This window comes from Myxocyprinus asiaticus, chromosome 11, assembly GCF_019703515.2.
Source record: "Myxocyprinus asiaticus isolate MX2 ecotype Aquarium Trade chromosome 11, UBuf_Myxa_2, whole genome shotgun sequence".
NCBI lineage: Eukaryota > Metazoa > Chordata > Actinopteri > Cypriniformes > Catostomidae > Myxocyprinus > Myxocyprinus asiaticus.
The window spans coordinates 23,107,737-23,122,500 of record NC_059354.1 but is presented as its reverse complement, the minus strand read 5'-3'; the positions used below and the strand labels follow the sequence as shown (position 1 = coordinate 23,122,500).

Here is a 14,764-nt window from a genome sequence, read left to right as displayed (position 1 = left end):
AATGCTTGAGAGACATAATTTCAAATTAAATCTCAGATGCATATTTTTCTGTTACTAATTTTTCTGTTCAGTGTTAGATGTTCTGAATACTTTTTGGGGTCCTATACTTTTACAAGGCCTGTATTCGTTTTTCAATATCAATCATCTGCAAATCTGACCACTGCTCAGATAACTTGATTGAAAATGTAAAATTTGTTTTTATTAATTTAAAAAAATACAGTTCTGTGCAAAAGTTTTAGGCACTTAAGGTGTTTCACAAAAACATTTGTCTTAAGATGGTTATTTTTATCTTCAGCTTTAGTGTGTGTTGGGCCTCATGTATTCAGATAGAAGACAAAGGCAGGCCTAACATAGTCGTAAAAACTAACTCAAGCCCCCACATTCCAAGTCGTAAATTATACTGATAAAAATCGCGCCAAAATCAAACAAAGGGAGTCCAAAAAGACTACAAATCCCATGAAGCCTTGCTCACTAAAGGATCGAACTCTCAACTCCTATTGGATGAGGCACATAACAGAACGTCCCTCAAACATGACATCATCAGGAGTTGAAATACCTCTGAAATGCTCCCAGAATTTGCTTCCAGCGACTTTGTTCACCAAGTATAGACGTAGTTTATCGCTGCTCTCAGGTGCAACCTCGTGGCACAAGGAAGTAATGTCCGACTTGAAACTGTGGCCATAAAATCTCCATCTCGCTGGACGAGTTGAGATTACTCTGTGTTCAACTGAACACTCCGAAGGAGACCGCCGAGCAATTCGCATCTTCATCCGTTTGCCTACAGAAGTGAAGAGATTAAAGATTTCTCTTCCATCTTCAATCAAGTCGACATTTCTGAGTTCTCCGCCAGCCCGCCGAGAATCAACAGCCGTACCGCCCGCCGACAGAGCGGGGAAACGGCCTCCCGTCATCACCCGAGCCTCAAGGAACCGGGTCAGAGTTAAAGGACGGAGGAAAACACATTCTACCTGTGTCCTCATGCGATTCAAGTAAGAGGTTTACGTCTGGGCAGAGATAGAATATTATAGTGTGTTATTCTTGTGTTTCAAGGTTTTTGCTTGTACAGTTTACGGACCGCCATGTCCGCTCATTATTAATACTCAGGGTATTAATTATCACAAATTTGTTTTGCTGTATTGTGGTCCAACCAAATTGGATTGTTGTGCAATTTCGCCATTGCGGGTGAGACAGCAACTGAGTTCATCCATTAAAGAGTCAAATAACGCGGGACTGTTTACGAGCCGTCCACCGCGTCTCTGAGCGATGAACTAACAGCTGTATTCTCTCCCACGACCGCGACGGCTTTAGGGCCGTCACTTCTCTCTCTCGTACTAACCACACACGCACACATACACGCATGCGACCCCTCACAAACATTCTGACACACATTTTTGGCGCATAGATAGCTTAAATGCTAAAGCCCAGCTTTGTCCCTAAACTATCGTACAAGCGGACACACGCTGTAATTGGTAGACGCCATCTCCGCCCCCATTCGCGGTCATATTCCCTGGCCGGAAGTCTCGCGTGACATACTCTCCGCGAGAGTCACGTCCGCCATTTTGAGCGCATCCCTCCTTACACACACACACACACACACACACACACACACACACACACACACACACACACACACACTGTCACACACACACCTTATGTGTTATAGGATTATTTTATTTCCATATCTAATCATATCACTGTTTAGTTTGTAGTTGTAAGTCGGAAGTTTATTGACTGCATTGTATTAATTATAAATTGATATTACTGCATAAATAAACTTTGTTTATATTACAAAGAGAAGTGTTTTGGTTTGTTTTGCATACGCCTGTGTCATGCTGACGGGATGTCAGTGCTCGGATTCAAACCTTCATTCATTGTTTTTTTTTCTGGAAAATCGCTATTCTTCGGATGTGGATTTTCCTAAGAAAACAATCTAATATTGAGACTGTTTTACTATTTGGTTATTAGTCCCTGATTTCAGGGTGGTGCCCCGTCAATGTTAATCCTTATTAATATTCTACTGATTTTTGATAATTGATAATTATCTTTGATGATTGAATTTGAATGATCAATAAGCTAGTATTAATTTTAATTAATGTTTCATCGATATTAACAATTAACGATTATCTTCGATAATTGTTGATTTAAAGGATTTAAAAAAGCTAATTCTATTGATTTTAATAATTAATAATTATCTTTGATAATTAATAATTATTGCTAATGACCAAACTTGCTCCTAAACATAGCACACTACATTTACTGGAGCCCCATATGAGGTTTTAATGAGTTAGATTCAATTGATTAATTCAAATATTAATTAATAACTACAGAAATAATTATTAATTATTTCTGATAGTAACACTGATCTAAACAACCAGTAAAGCCCTACATGTGTCAATAGGAAAAATAAATTTTAGACTCACAAACATTACTTTTGCAAATAGAAAAGATTAGAATAGAAGAACATGGCACTCTGCAAGAGATGGCATTGCCCCCACAGAGCCCCCACTGATCACCGAGTCACTCTGGGATTACATGAAGAGACAGAAGCAATTGAGACAGCCTAAATAGAGAGAAGAACTGTGGTGAATTCTCCAAGAATCTTGGTACATCCTATCTGCCAACAACCTAGGAGAATTGGGGCTGTTTTAAAGGCAAAGGTGGCTACACCAAATAATGATTTAGCTTTTTTATGTTTACTGGACTTTGTATGATGTTAACTGATAAATAAAAACTATTTATGGCATTATTTTTGAAGACATCCTCACTATGCAACATTTTTCACAAGTGCCTAAAACTTTTTCACAGTACTGTATATATACAGTAAGTGTCCAGAGAGAACAATTAGGAAAATTTGTGGATTTTCTGTCTCTGAATAATGTTAGTGGTGTAAATGGTGGCTGTCATATGTCATCTCAAGAGGCAGTTAGTTGCAATGTGCCTGTTTTATAATGTTCAAAACACCCACAAATATAGTGTTTAACAATTTATGTGGCAAAAACAGGCAGTCCTGAAGAAAAGGTTGACGGAATTAAAAAACAGCATCCAAATTCATATATTGTGTTTATAATTTATATAATGTATAATATATATTGTGTTTATATATATATATTATTGTTGTTATTATTAGTAGTAGTAGTATTAGTATGTGAAATTCTTATCTCTAGAAGAATAAAGACTGCAATCAAAGAATAGTGTATAGTAATGTACCTTTTTAAAATGAAAATTAATTTGTGAGTCTCTTTGAAAAAAAAAAAAAAAACAATTGAATGCATAAAAGTGGTACAGAATTAAGATTATTTTGACAGCATAAATGAGCCAAAAAAATAAAAATAAAAAAATAAATCTGAATCATTGTCATTAAACAAAGTTGGAAACACTGATGTGAACTAATCATAAAACTTCTATTAAAATATTCCCACAGAAGTTGGGTCAAAGGTCTTCTGAAGAACAATTGAAGGGAAAATTACAAAAGCATGTTGGTTGTATGTTGCCCTCTATTCCAACTTGCACAGTCAGGAATTGACTAACAAAAGACACTGTTTCATCTTTAGTCTCAGTCTACTATAAAGGTACGAGTGACAGCGTCAGTCAACAAGCAGAATCAGCTTCAGCTTCTTCTTTGTGGAACTACTGAGGATCAGCTAGCACAACCATGATGGGCAAGGTAAACTTGTTCCAGATACCAGTTTCCACTTTCACTCAAATGACTTTGATTTGGTATATTTCACTTTAAATCCCTAAAACATTAACTCTTAATTTTTCAGGTCATCTTCTACGAGGACAGGAACTTCCAGGGTCGCTCTTATGAGTGCATGAGCGACTGTGCTGACATGTCCTCCAACCTGAGCCGCTGTCACTCTTGCAGAGTGGAGAGTGGATGTTTCATGATGTATGATCATCCTAACTACATGGGAAACCAGTATTTCTTTAAGAGGGGCGAGTATGCTGATTACATGTCTATGTTTGGAATGAGCAACTGCATCAAGTCCTGCCGTATGATCCCCATGGTGAGCTTCATTTGTGATAAATTAATTCATTTGAACAAATGTTATTTAAAAGGAATATTCAGTTATATATATATATATATATTTGGATTTCGGAAAGAGAGGGAGAGCTAGATTTATGTTAGATTTTAATCCATTATTTTTATTTTTTTTTGGCTAATACACTGAAATACAATGGACCTTTCTCCCAATACAGTACAGGGGATCCTACAGAATGAGGATCTATGAGAGGGAGAACTTCATGGGCCAGATGTATGAGATGATGGATGACTGTGATAACATCATGGACCGCTACCGCATGTCTCACTGCAATTCCTGCCACGTAATGGACGGTCACTGGCTCATGTATGAGCAGCCCCACTACAGAGGCAGGATGCACTACTTCAGACCTGGAGAGTATAGAAGCTTCAGCAATATGGGTGGCATGAGATTCATGAGCATGAGGCGTATCATGGATTCTTGGTACTAGTGTTCCAATAAAATAATTTCTCTATAAAACTAAACATTGTGTTATGAAAATGATAATTTATCCAAAAAAAACACCTAATGAGTTAATTAAATAAAAATAAAATAATAAAATAAAATGCAAATCATGGATTAATGTTTTCAAAAGGCCACATGCCTTGATTAATGATGTCTTTAAATGATTTTTGCTGATACTAGTAAAGAAAAAAAAATACAGTACATACAGTATACGTGTATATGAATATAAGTATTTCTCTCATATAGGGGGTTTGTTTTCTTAGTAGTTAAAGATCTGTGCTTGTTCAAAAGCCAGAAAGGGTAATGAGATACCACCATTGCACCTTTGACTGTGGCACTTAACTTCATAAACTCATAAAAAACTTTAACCTAATCATTTTTTAAGAGGGCATTGTTTTTAAATTTTAATGCTTCCTGAATAATTATCAATTTATCTTATCTACAAAACAATTCAAGTATTCTTAGCTAATGTGTCAGTATAACTATTTCATAGTTATTTTCTCATTTTCCTGCAACACCAGTTATGTAATTTTTTCACCATGGGACACTTACTGTACACATGTACACACAAATATATCTTTAATTCTTATTACCACTCCTGTATGTGGTTCAAGAACATTTCCATACAGGTCCTCAAAATGTATAGACAAAAATGAACTGCAGTAAATCTGCAGTCTGGTTGCAGTAGTACTGCAATCTATGTAGTAAAAGTGCAGTTTTGTGTAGTACAATGATGCTGTACTGCAAAATGACAAACTATACTGCACATCCAATGCCTTTTAACTGCAGTACTGATATAGAGCACTGCAATGCAATTGCAGGTCAGTGAAGTATACCTGCATTCCACACTGGTATAACTGCAGTACAATGCAAAATAATAGCAGTTCAGTATAGTACAATTTCAATGCAGTTGAGCTGTAGTTTGTGTAGTTCACCTGCAGTTCAGTGCAGTTAAACAGCTGCACTGCAGTATAAATGGAGCTTCAATTGCAAATGTAGTTTTTACATTTAAAAAAACATCTCCGGTTACACATGTAACCTCGGTTCCCTGAGATGAAGGGAATGAGACATTGCGTTACTGCTATGGGGGAAATCCTTTCCCCAATGATCTAGTTGAAACCCTTTTCAATAATGCCAATCCTCTGATTGGCAATGGTGCTTGAGCCCCGCCCCTTCAGGTGCGCAGTAGGTGTATATAAGCAGATGCTCAAACACCATTACTTCTAACTGAGGGACAGAGCATACTCCTACCTCAATCGTCTGAAATAGTAGTGCGGCCAGCTTTTGCAATGTCTCATTCCCTTCATCTCAGGGAACCAAGGTTACATGTGTAACCGGAGACGTTTCCTTTAGATTCAGTTCACTTGACATTGCGATACCGCTATGGAGAACAGAGTCCCATCCCGCTGCACTACGTAACATTACACCGCCAGGTGGTAAAAACACTTAATAGGTATATGTGTAAGGAGAAACAGGCCATGGGCCGATGACTTATGAGACATGAATTAAGTGTACATGTAATGAATATTCCCACATGGTTACAGCCAGATGGGAGCTAATGAAGTCTGGGAATCTATATGTATAAATAGACACACAGTGTAATTTTAACCGTTTTGCAAATATAGCTGGGAAAAAAGGCTTTATTGTATAGGGAGTGCTGGCTAATTAAAAAGGGGTTTATTATCATCACAGCTGATGTAGCGTAAGCTGCATTCTTTATAACTGGCAGCAGACCCAGATTAAGTGTAGGGTTTACCACTGAGTACAAAAAAGCGCTCTAGACAGAGAGGACTTGTGAGTGCGATTGCATCGACAATCCAGTGCGAGAGCCTTTGTTTGGAAATGGCCATGCCTTTTGTGTGACCTCCAAAACAAATATAGAGCTGATCCGACAGTCGGAACTGGTGGATGCATTCGACATACGTGTTCAATGCCTGCACCGGACATAACATATCCATAGACTGCTCTTCGACCAAATTAAATGGTGGGGAACAGAAGGCTTGTAGACGGATTACCTGAGCACTGAAGGTCGTAGATAACACCTTAGGTACGTAGCCTTTTTTAGGTATAATAGTGGCTTTCGAAAGATCTGGTCCGAATTCCAAGCATGAGCTGACATTCCACAGTTCCTGCAAGTCGCCCACCCATTTAACTGAGGCCAGAGCCAACAGGAGTGTGGTCTTTAATGAGAGCACACGCAATTCTCCCGAGTCCAAAGGTTCGAATGGAGGGTCTGTGGGTGCCTTCAGCACTAGGTTTAAGTCCCAAGTAGGCACCGTAGCAGGGCGAGCTGCCTCGCTCCTCTAAGGAATTTTATGGTCAGATCATGTCTGCCTGTAGAGGAACCCATCTCTTGGGCATGAAATGGCAAGATAGTTGCCACATAAACCTTAAGCGTTGATGGGGTAAGACAAGCATCTAATCGCTGTTGAAGGAATGTAAGGATCTCAGCCATGGGGCAATTCAATGGGTCCTCGCAACGTGAAGAGCACCAGTTTGAAAACGCCTGCCATTTCAGTGCATAGAGGCGTCTCTTGGACAGTGCTGTAGTCTGTAAGATGGTATTTAACACCGACTGAGACAATTCCAGCCGGTTCAGTGTGCTCCGTTCAGGGATGCCAAATCGGGGCCGTCTAATATCTCTATCATATCTGGAAACCAGGACTGATTGGGTCATTTCTGTGCAATTAACAGAACTGTTCCCTCATCTTCTCGGACTTTGCTGATGACAGAATGAAGGTGGCTTACCGGGGGAGATGTGTACTTGCGTTCTGCTGGCCATCTGTGGGCCAATGCTTGGGACAAGGAATACAAGAGGGAACAGTGGGGTGAATAGGTCAACTTCCGCTTTGCCGAATATTTCCCAAATCCTCAGAACTGTCTGAGGGTGAAGTCTCCACTCCCCTGGTAGTGCTCCCTGGAGCAAAAACAGATCCTTGCCGTAATTCAGGTGGCCTGGGACATATGTCGCGGAGATGATGACGCCCGCTCCATTGGAGGAACACTACTGTTGTTTTGGTCGATCGAATCAGAACGTGGTGATTCACAACGTCAGAATGAAAAGCCCTCATGGCTAGAAAAACAGCCTGTAGTTCTAGACGGTTGATGTGCCATGCTCATTTCACACCTGTCCATACCACGTAACAACCCATGTTGGACGCATCCATGGTCACCACTTTTCATCTGAATACTTTACCCAGCATCACACCCTGATGATAGAAGACTGGAGCTGTCCAAGGTGCTAAAGCAGCCAGACAGTGGCTAGTTACCACAATGTTCATGCGTCCGTGGCACCAGGCATGATGTGGTACATGTTGTTTGAGCCAATAAAGGAGAGGTCTCATGTGTAACAGACCTAACGGAATGATGGCAGATGCTGCTGCCATAAAACTCAATGTTCTCTGAAAAGACTTCAGTGGACATGCTTTCCCCAGTTTGATCTGGGAAAGACACTGAAGAATGGCCCGAACAAGCTCGCTCGTGAGGTGCGCATGCATGGTCATGGAGTTGAGCTGAACCCCTGAAAAGGAGATCTGTTGGCTGCAGGAAAGTGTGCTTTTCTCCCAGTTGACATTCAGGCCCAGGTTTTTTAGATGACAAAGCAATAAGTCCCTCTGCTCCCTCTGTAGTCGTCATTTTTATTTGTATTGTGCTTTTCACAACACACATTGTTTCAAAGCAGCTTTACAGGAAATCATGCATTAACAAAAAAATAAATAAAAAATGAAACTGTAATATCTATAATGTCTTACATTGATCATTATGCAGTTTGATGAAATATGATTGTCAAATGTGTATAGAAATTAAATAATTAAATAATAATTGTATTTAGAACCCCTGTGATCAAGCTGAAGGCGACTGTGGCAAGGAACACAAAACTCCATAAGATGTTGGTTAATGGAGAAAAATAACCTTGGGAGAAACCAGGCTCACTGTGGGGGCCAGTTCCCCTCTGGATAAACAACATGAATATAATGCCATGGATCTAATGTAAAGTCATGGTTTTAAACCACTGTACCATCTCCGATTTGGCTAGTAACAGCCAATTGTCAAGGTTATTCAATACACGCACACCATTCATCTTCAACGGGGCGAGCGCCGCATCGATACACTTTGTGAACATGTGAGGAGCAAGAGCCAAACCAGATGGAAGGACTTTGGATTGATACGCGGTTCCATTGAAAGAAAATCTCAGAAAAGCCTTCCACTGCGCTTCCAAAGAGGCCATTGAGCGACACTGGAGTGTTGAGGAGAGTGGCTTTCTTTGCATCATGCGTGTCCATAAGAGTCAGCCAGATGTGAAGATCAAGGACCACCAAGTTGCTTATCACTTTTCCAATAGCCTGAGCGGTGGCCTTAGTAGCTTGCAGCGCCAAGTCTGTTGCTGCGTGAAGCTCTGTCTCTGGATCAGTGCCTTACTTGTTGATGCTCTTGTGGAGCATAGCTTGAAAGACCTGGAGCACCACCATGCTGTGAAGTGCTGATCCAGCTTGGCTGTTTATGTTACTGTTTCTGTACACCACATTTCATTTTTTACTTTAAGCCCCAGAAAAAATATCAATATGACTTCAAATTCAAAAATATGCTCATCATAGAAGAGTTCTATTCAAGTATATGTTTAGTGTGAATTGCATTTTTATGTATTTTTAGCTGAATAGATCTGGACAAAAGAAAATGAGCGTCATGTCATTGACCCTTACTACACATGGCCATAACATGCAACTGTTACCCTCTGTTGTTGTATTTTAGTACAGTAGAATCCATGTTATGATCATGAAAGAAACAGACACACACATTTTTTTCTACTCTAATAACCAAACTAGTAATGGAAGTTTGGGCTGTTTCTGTGAAGGATGCTTAGTGGTTCAAAAAGTTGTTCTACACACAAAAGTGTTTTATGGGCGAAACCCTGTAAAATTATTTGATTTAAAAACATGTACATGGTTGTAACTGTACATTTGTCATAGTAATATCTTACCTTCTGTTCTCTTCTTTTTAAAGAAAGACAAAAGATTTGTTCTCTTGGCCATTTTTGCAAGTCTGTGAAACTTTTGAAAACTTGCATTACCTTCAGTGGCATAAGTTTCATGCGATCAATAAGACGGACAAGTCAACCCATCATCGCTAAACTCTGACATACCTTTTTGCCAGTGTTTTCAGAAACCAGATTGCACAAATAAAGCATCACACTGGCAGAATATTTTCAAACTGTGCATGTGTACAGATCTGATTGGGGGATTTCAGTTCTTGAAATCTGGCAACCCCAAACGTGTCGAAATCTAATTCTGATCGGCAAATCACCAATATTTAAAGTCTGTTATTTATCAAACATAGATAATTAAATATTTTACTTGCATTATTAGTTCTAAGTAATACATGTCACAATTGATCTAAAGGGGATGGTAAGGGGGGATGGTGGTTTTACAAGTGTGATGGTATTTGGTATTTCTTGCAACAAGGGGGATGGCATCCCCTCGCATCCCCCCTCAACCTGAGCCCTGAAGGCAGGGCTTCGAAAGACATCTGCCAATGAAATTGGCGTGATGGAAAACCATTCAGAGAGATCAGGGGTTCAGGAGTGACCCCTACCGTTGACTCGACGTAACGTCTCGTTCCCTCTTTTCAGGGAACCGGGGTTACCATAGTAACCTAGACGTTTTTCTTGTTTGAAATCTCGCAAGCTTTCAGTATACAGCCTACAGAGCCCTTCTAATAGAGGAGCCTACAAGCTTAGCCTAAAATAGCATAACGTGGTGCTCCCATAGACATTCTATGGTGGTTCACTGGCGAGGAGACAAGAGTCTGTTTTTTTAGGGGGCCAAGCACCAAAGGTGCTGGAACCCTATTGTTTTTGTACTGATTTTCCGGTTTTTCATATTATTATTTTTCTGCACTAAAAGTATCTGGGCAGCAAAAACTGTAAGTCTTAGAGAACCCAAACTTGGCATGATGGTTCCAGATGCGCAAAGCAACTCCGGCATAAGCACACACCTCCATTTTACCCTAGGTGGCGCTATAATAAGCGCTTTAACGTTTTTGCTCATATCTTCACAACCGTAAGGGCTAGAATTAAAATTCGAGCCATAAAAAACGTATACCTCTGCCATTTAGAATTTCTGTAAAACCTACTTTTTCTAACTCCTCCTAGGCAGTTAGTCCGATTTGCACAAACATTTTTATACATCATCTACCGACCCTCCTGACAAAAAATGATCAAAAGAATTTTGATACGACAAATCTTTACGAAGATATTAGCAATACAATTCCTTCGTTTGAATGCACTTTGATTCATTGATCAATATCTACTAAAGACAAAGTTCAAACATAACGAATCTCTGTACACATCATCAAAAGGCCATGCTGAGGATTTCTGTTCAGTATTGCCCATAGGGGGTGCTACAACAAATATAAATGTCATAACTCTGCAGCCATTTGATAAAAAAGGTTCAAGTTAAATATGCACCTTCTTTGGTTTGAGTGCTAACATATCCTTAACATATTAATATGAAAAACAAAACAAAATGGCCGCCAGCAGCCAATCAAACTTCAGCACCTAATAACTTACATGAATGGCCAATGGTCATGAAACTTATTATACACAAGAAGGGTCTCTACACTAAACTGTATATAACATTTTGTGAGAATCGGTCACACGGTAAATAAGACCACTTTGACATGAAGGACAACATTTTTAATATATCTTGAAAGGCCACTTATGCTTAAATATGCAGACTACATTAAAACATCTAACAAAAATGCTACAAACAGAAAGGAAGCACCTGAATTGTTTTAGGAACATAAAAGTCTCTGACTTGCCTGTAAAGATAAGATAGAAAACTTATTGACTAGCTATAATATATAATATATATAACTTAATGGAAGCTTTAAATGTAAGAGGCAATTCACAGTGAGTATTATTTTGGCCATATGGACAGGTAATAATGGGGGAACAGGAAAAGGAAATCATACAAGCCAAACTTGTGCCCACCCAATATGTCAGAACAAGTGACCTTGCTGTGAGAACGTAACTCGGACGCAAAAATAATATAGATGGGTTGGTCTTGGAAATCAAATATTTGCCAAAATACTTCAACAGGTGAAATATTATCTTTGGTTATTTGGTTATGTCACCAATACTGAATACTCACTTTTGTTCTTTTTTGTGCGACACAAGCAAAATTTTTATTATTTGTTTCTTTCAAATTCTTTCATTTGAGAATATAAAAATTGTTCTGACAAATGTGAGTACTAAGATCTACATAATGAGCTTTAGTTATAATGGCCACTATTTCAACATGCACAGTCAGGAATTGACAAACAATAGATGCTGTGTACTCTTTTTAGTGTTGGTCTAGTATAAAAGCACAGGTGACAGCAGACAGCCAACAAGCAGTATCAAATTCAGCTTCTCCTTTGTGGAACTACTGAGGATCAGCTAGCACAACCATGATGGGCAAGGTAAACATGGTTCCAGCTCCCATTTCCACACACTTTCACTTATATATTTTTGGTTTGCTATATTTCACTTCAAATCACTAAAATATTATCTTACAATTTTTAGGTCATCTTCTATGAGGACAGGAACTTCCAGGGTCGCTCATATGAGTGCATGAGCGACTGTGCTGACATGTCCTCCTACCTAAGCCGCTGTCACTCTTGCAGAGTGGAGAGTGGATGCTTCATGATGTATGACCGTCCCAACTACATGGGAAACCAGTATTTCTTCAGAAGGGGCGAGTATGCTGATTACATGTCTATGTTTGGAATGAGCAACTGCATCAGGTCCTGCCGTATGATCCCTGTGGTGAGCTCCATGAGCATGTTGATTTATCTGTAGTTCATGAAGGAATGTTAAGAATATTTTATATTCAGAAGAAAGTTTTGGTTATTTTCAAATTAAAGGAAAACATACAGAAGATTCTTTGAGAAAGAAAATTTAGGAGAGGGATAACTAGATTATCGTGGATTTATATATACATTTGATCTCAAATTGGTACTTCCAAATAAACTTGAAAATAATGCACTTTTCTTCTATTACAGTACAAGGGATCCTACAGAATGAGGATCTACGAGAGGGAGAACTTCATGGGCCAGATGTACGAGCTGATGGATGACTGTGACAACATAATGGACCGCTACCGCATGTCTCACTGCCAGTCTTGCCATGTGATGGATGGTCACTGGCTCATGTATGAGCAGCCCAACTACAGAGGCAGGATGCACTACTTCAGGCCTGGAGAGTACAGAAGCTTCAGCAATATGGGTGGCATGAGATTCATGAGCATGAGGCGCATCATGGATTCTTGGTACTAGTGTTCTAGTGATTCAATAAAATAATTTATCTACAAAACTAAACTTTGTGTCCTGAGTAATTTAGAGAAGCACCTCATGGGTTGAACATACAAAATAACAAATAAAATAAAACATTCAAATTTTTTTTCTATTTCTCATTTAGATTAGGTGATGCTGATGCACTGATGGCTAAAATGCTTTTCATGAACAGTTTTTCATGATAAAATGTTATTAAACATCAAAAGCCTCACAAGGGCTGTTTTAGATATTAGAATATGTGACATGACATTTATGAGAATCAGATGTTTCATGGATTCCTATTTTTAAAATACATCTGTTCAAGATTATTTAATAAATAAAGAATAAAATTATAAATTAATTGATTTCAACAGACATGCTTTCTTTGTTTGCTTTATTTACTACATTTTTGCAGAGCTTCATGTTGATTTTGGGGAGTTTCACATAGAATAAGAATGATAGCTTGCAACAAAATGTATGCTATGGAGGTCAATCCCTCATAGAAGCTATTTTAAAATTCACTCAGGTCATCATAGTTTTGGCTTTCCAAAATTCAACAGCATTGATTCATTGGTGTGTTTAAATAAAAAAATAATTCTGATCCTTGTAAATATTAATTTTACAAGTGCTACCCTCACATATGAAGTGGGTTTATTTACTGTTTAAAGATAAGCAACAGTATAAATTAAAACCCAAAAATGGTATTTTGCCCAAGAGCAAGGGACTTCGCCTCATATTTATCAGAGGGACTGAAGTGGCATGTACTGTGTGTTGCTTTGAATGTGAAAGCTAAATGAACATTATGTAATAAAATGTTGGTGCAACAGACTGTACACATGCTCATACAGTATAATGTCTCACAGGGTCTACGGTATGAAAGCTGACAAGGAATTGGTCCTGATCCCATTTCTCATCTCTGACCCCTACTTTCATGTCTACAGTCAGCTTTCCTCTAAAATAAAAGGCAAAAATAAAATAAAAATAAAAAGGAATATAGTTTACTTAATGTTTTTAAAGGAGAAATTGCTGTAAAAGACCTCAATGACTTCACTTTTTACTTAATATGCTATGTTTGCTTTTTTCTCTCTCTCTCTCTCCCTCTCACTCTCTCTCTCTCTCTCTCTCTCTCTCTCTCTCTCTCACACACACACACACCTTTAATTTTAAAAGAAAAAACTGAAATATCACATTGACATAAGTATCCAGACCCTTTGCTATGACATTTGCTCAGTGTCTTGCTCAATTTAGCTCAGGTGCATCCCATTTCTCTGGATCATCTTTGAGATGTTTCTACACTTTGATTGGAGACCACCTGTGGCAAATTCAATTGATTGGACATGATTTGGAAAGGCACACACCTGTCTATATAAGGTCTTACAGCTGAAAATGCATATCAGAGCAAAAACCAAGCCATGAGGTCAAAGGAACTTCCTGCAGAGATCAGATACAGGATTGTGTCGAGGCACAGATATGGGGAAGGCTATAAAAAATTCTGGCTGAACTGAAGGTTCCCAAGAGCACAGTGTCCTCAATAATTCTTAAATGGAATAATTTTGGAACAACCAGGACTCTTCCTAGAGCTGGCCGACTAGCCAAACTGAGCAATCGGGGGAGAAGGGCCTTGGTAAGAGATGTGACCAAGAACCCGATTGTCACTCTGGTTGAGCTCCAGAGATCATGTGTGGAGATGGGAGAAACTTGCAGAAGGACAACCATCACTGCAACACTCCACCGATCTGAGCTTTATGGCAGAGTGGCCAGACGGAAGCCTCGCCTCAGTGCAAGACACATGAAAGCCCACTTTTAATTTCCAAAAATACACCTAAAGGACTCTCAGACTGTGAGAAACAAGATTCTCTGGTCTGATGAAATGAAGATCGAACTGTTTGGCCTCAATTACAAGCGTTGTGTCTGGAGGAAACCAGGCACCGCTCATCACCTGCGCAATACCATCATAACGGTGAAGC

General features: G+C 39.1%; 1 protein-coding gene across 3 annotated transcripts; it reads left to right on the top strand.

Annotated features, from left to right (window-relative positions):
- Positions 1–3,551: 3,551 nt before the first annotated feature.
- On the top strand, positions 3,552–12,842 carry LOC127448323 (gamma-crystallin M2-like). 3 transcript variants are annotated; one of them, XM_051710769.1, is made up of 3 exons: positions 3,552–3,664; positions 3,765–4,007; positions 4,201–4,507. In XM_051710769.1, exons 1-3 carry the CDS (start codon positions 3,653–3,655, stop codon positions 4,471–4,473), a joined length of 528 nt encoding a protein of 175 aa, XP_051566729.1. In that variant the 5' UTR covers positions 3,552–3,652; the 3' UTR covers positions 4,474–4,507. The 3 variants fall into 3 exon arrangements, with proteins under 3 accessions (XP_051566729.1, XP_051566727.1, XP_051566726.1); XM_051710767.1 differs by lacking the exons at positions 3,765–4,007; positions 4,201–4,507 and adding exons at positions 12,049–12,291; positions 12,528–12,842 and having other exon boundaries at positions 3,615–3,664; XM_051710766.1 differs by lacking the exons at positions 3,552–3,664; positions 3,765–4,007; positions 4,201–4,507 and adding exons at positions 11,860–11,945; positions 12,049–12,291; positions 12,528–12,842.
- The last annotated feature ends 1,922 nt before the right edge of the window (positions 12,843–14,764 follow it).

Excerpts from the sequence above, each read along its gene's own strand:
- LOC127448323 (XM_051710767.1), top strand. Across the intron at positions 12,292-12,527 it reads CCTGCCGTATGATCCCTGTG|TACAAGGGATCCTACAGAAT; the intron begins GTGAGCTCCATG and ends CTTCTATTACAG.